Raw genomic sequence first — 2,500 nt, forward strand, 5'->3', positions numbered from 1 at the left:
GGCAACTCAATTTTCTGCTCCTGTAGGTAGGGTGCATGGCATGGCATCGCGGATAGAGGGAGAGAGGGAGGGAGAGAGAGAGAGAGAGAGAGAGAGAGAGAGAGAGAGAGAGAGAGAGAGAGAGAGAGAGAGAGAGAGAGTGAGTGAGTGAGTGAGTGAGTGAGGGGTGTGTGGGAGACAGCCCAAGCGGGTGGGAGGCTGGTGGCGAGAGGCATGAAACAGCCAAGCGGGGGCTAATCTTTGGTTACTGGTGTAATTGAAATGCTATCCACACTGTAGGGTGCATTAAAGGCTGATAACAGCGGTTCCTGTGGCCAATTTAAGTAGCTTGACTTCCCTGGGAAGCAAAAAAAGGGAGAAAAAAAAATTGGCTGACAGATAAGGCGCTAACCAAAACCTAGGCTAATTCTCCAGGCATGTTTCTCATTGTGATCCCGGGCGGTGGGCATTGAAGAACACGAAGAAGGGGGAGAAGGAAAAAAAATGGAGGCTGGCAAGACAGGGCAGAATGGAATGGAAAGGGAAGGAAAGAAAAGAAAGAAAGCAGGAAAGAAAAAAAATGAATCGCAGAACCAAAAAATCAATTGACCCTGGGGTGGCTCGTCAGGGCTGCTCGCCTGATAAACCTAAGAGCTTCATTAATGTCGGTACCGCCTGTGTCCGACTGATAGAGCACTTTGTAAATGAACCCGCTTTGATAAATATATTAAGGGGGGAGAGCAGCGAATAAAAGCCAGAGACTTTCTCATTTGTAAATAGAAAGCCCCCCGCTACATGGAATTAGAATGATAAAATGGGGGGTTCCATGTAATTAAGTTTGTGTAAGACCTGAAATCCGTGCAAATACCTTCCCGGAATTTTGAAAAGAAGCTGTCAGTTCAATTAATCTCGACATCACCCCTCCGAATGTAGCACGAACAAAATGGCAGGCGGACGACGACGGAAAAAACCTGGGCTAGTATTTTGATAAGTAATTCCTGTATCATTTCCTTGCCTCTGTGATCATTTTATTTAATCCACCACCCCCAGTTATGTGCTAAGCCAGCTACAAAGGGACGGCTGGCCAGGGCACTGAAACCTTAATCCACTATATAGCATGTGTAAAATGGGGGGGGGGGTGTAGAGGTGGGAGAAAGGAGGCGGTAAGACTCTGATATGTCTGTGTGCATGTGTGTGCGGTGCTGGTGTGTGTGTGTGTGTAGTGTGTGCATGGGCTGGTGATGCTTGGATGAAGAATGTGGGGGTGGGGCGTGGGGTGTGTGTGTGTGTGTGTGTGTGTGTGTGTGTGTGTGTGTGTGTGTGTGTGTGTGTGTGTGTGTGTGTGTGTGTGTGTGTGTGTGTGTGTGTCTGTGTGTCTGTGAGTAAAGGGGTTGGGGATGGTCTGTTAAATACCCCCCTCCCTCCCTTTCTTCCCTTTTAAAAAACATATCAAAGTGAATAAATGTATATGAAACAGTTGTGAGCCGGGGCCTCGCAGCTAAACACTTCCATGATGGAGCGCTCACATCCTGTCCTGATCGCTCCCCAACCAACAACACCCCCCCCCATCTCATAGAGGTGTGTGTGTGTGTGTGTGTGTGTGTGTGTGTGTGTGTGTGTGTGTGTGTGTGTGTGTGTGTGTGTGTGTGTGTGTGTGTGTGTGTGTGTGTGTGTGTGTGTGTGCGCGTGTGCACGTGTGTGTGTGTGTTTTTGAGCATCTTTGTGTTTGAGCATCTTTGTGTGTCGGTGTCGGTGTGTGTGCGCACACGCCAGTGTATGCGTGAATGCACGGCACGCGACCGCACATGCTTGTGTGAGTGTGGCTTCATGTGTCTATATATGTGCTTGTATTCAGGGTTGTAAATAAATACGTTTCACACTGTTTGGGCGGTATCCATCTCTGGATGCTAAGGAGTAGGTGGGCGGGCGAAAGGAAAGGAAAGGAAAGGAAAGGGGCTTTTGGAAATGAAAAGGCATCAGGCACACACACACACACACACACACACACACACACACACACACACACACACACACACACACACACACACACACACACACACACACACACACACACACACACACACAGACACACGGATGGCACAGGCTGGATGGATGGAGACTGGTGGGAGGGAGATAGCACACATCACATAGGAGGGCTTGACTCACCAGTTGTTTACTTGTAAGATGGTGAGGCCCGTGTCTTGAGCTAGCTGCTTTTTCTGTTCTTCTGAGGGGTACGGGTGCTGTAAGGGAGGAGAGGGAGAGAGAGGGAAAAAAAAATAGAGCAACGATTAATTTTCTGCCGCCGAGATGATAAAAGCTGGCAAACATGACATGAAAAAGAGAAACAGATGTGTAAACACGGTGAAGTGTGGTGTGGAGAGGACAGGAGGAAATATGCGGTGCGGATGTGGTGTGACAGATATGGGCATTACAACAGTTTAGCCTTTTCACACAATGCAGATTTGTATTTTACGACTTTCCTATGGCCACAGGGAGATATGCCTACTCATAACCTCTA

The 2,500-nt window shown here is 48.3% G+C and overlaps 1 protein-coding gene across 8 annotated transcripts in view; it reads right to left on the reverse strand.

Moving 5' to 3' along the window:
* meis2a (Meis homeobox 2a) overlaps nt 1–2,500 on the reverse strand; it is a 148,606-nt gene that overhangs the window by 45,229 nt on the left and 100,877 nt on the right. For all 8 annotated transcript variants that reach the window (XM_063183551.1, XM_063183552.1, XM_063183550.1 and 5 more), the window contains exon 9: nt 2,146–2,222. In XM_063183551.1, coding sequence (XP_063039621.1) covers nt 2,146–2,222 — 77 coding nt within the window. The remainder of the gene's footprint in view (nt 1–2,145; nt 2,223–2,500) is intronic.

This window comes from Engraulis encrasicolus, chromosome 19, assembly GCF_034702125.1.
Source record: "Engraulis encrasicolus isolate BLACKSEA-1 chromosome 19, IST_EnEncr_1.0, whole genome shotgun sequence".
Classification (NCBI taxonomy): domain Eukaryota; kingdom Metazoa; phylum Chordata; class Actinopteri; order Clupeiformes; family Engraulidae; genus Engraulis; species Engraulis encrasicolus.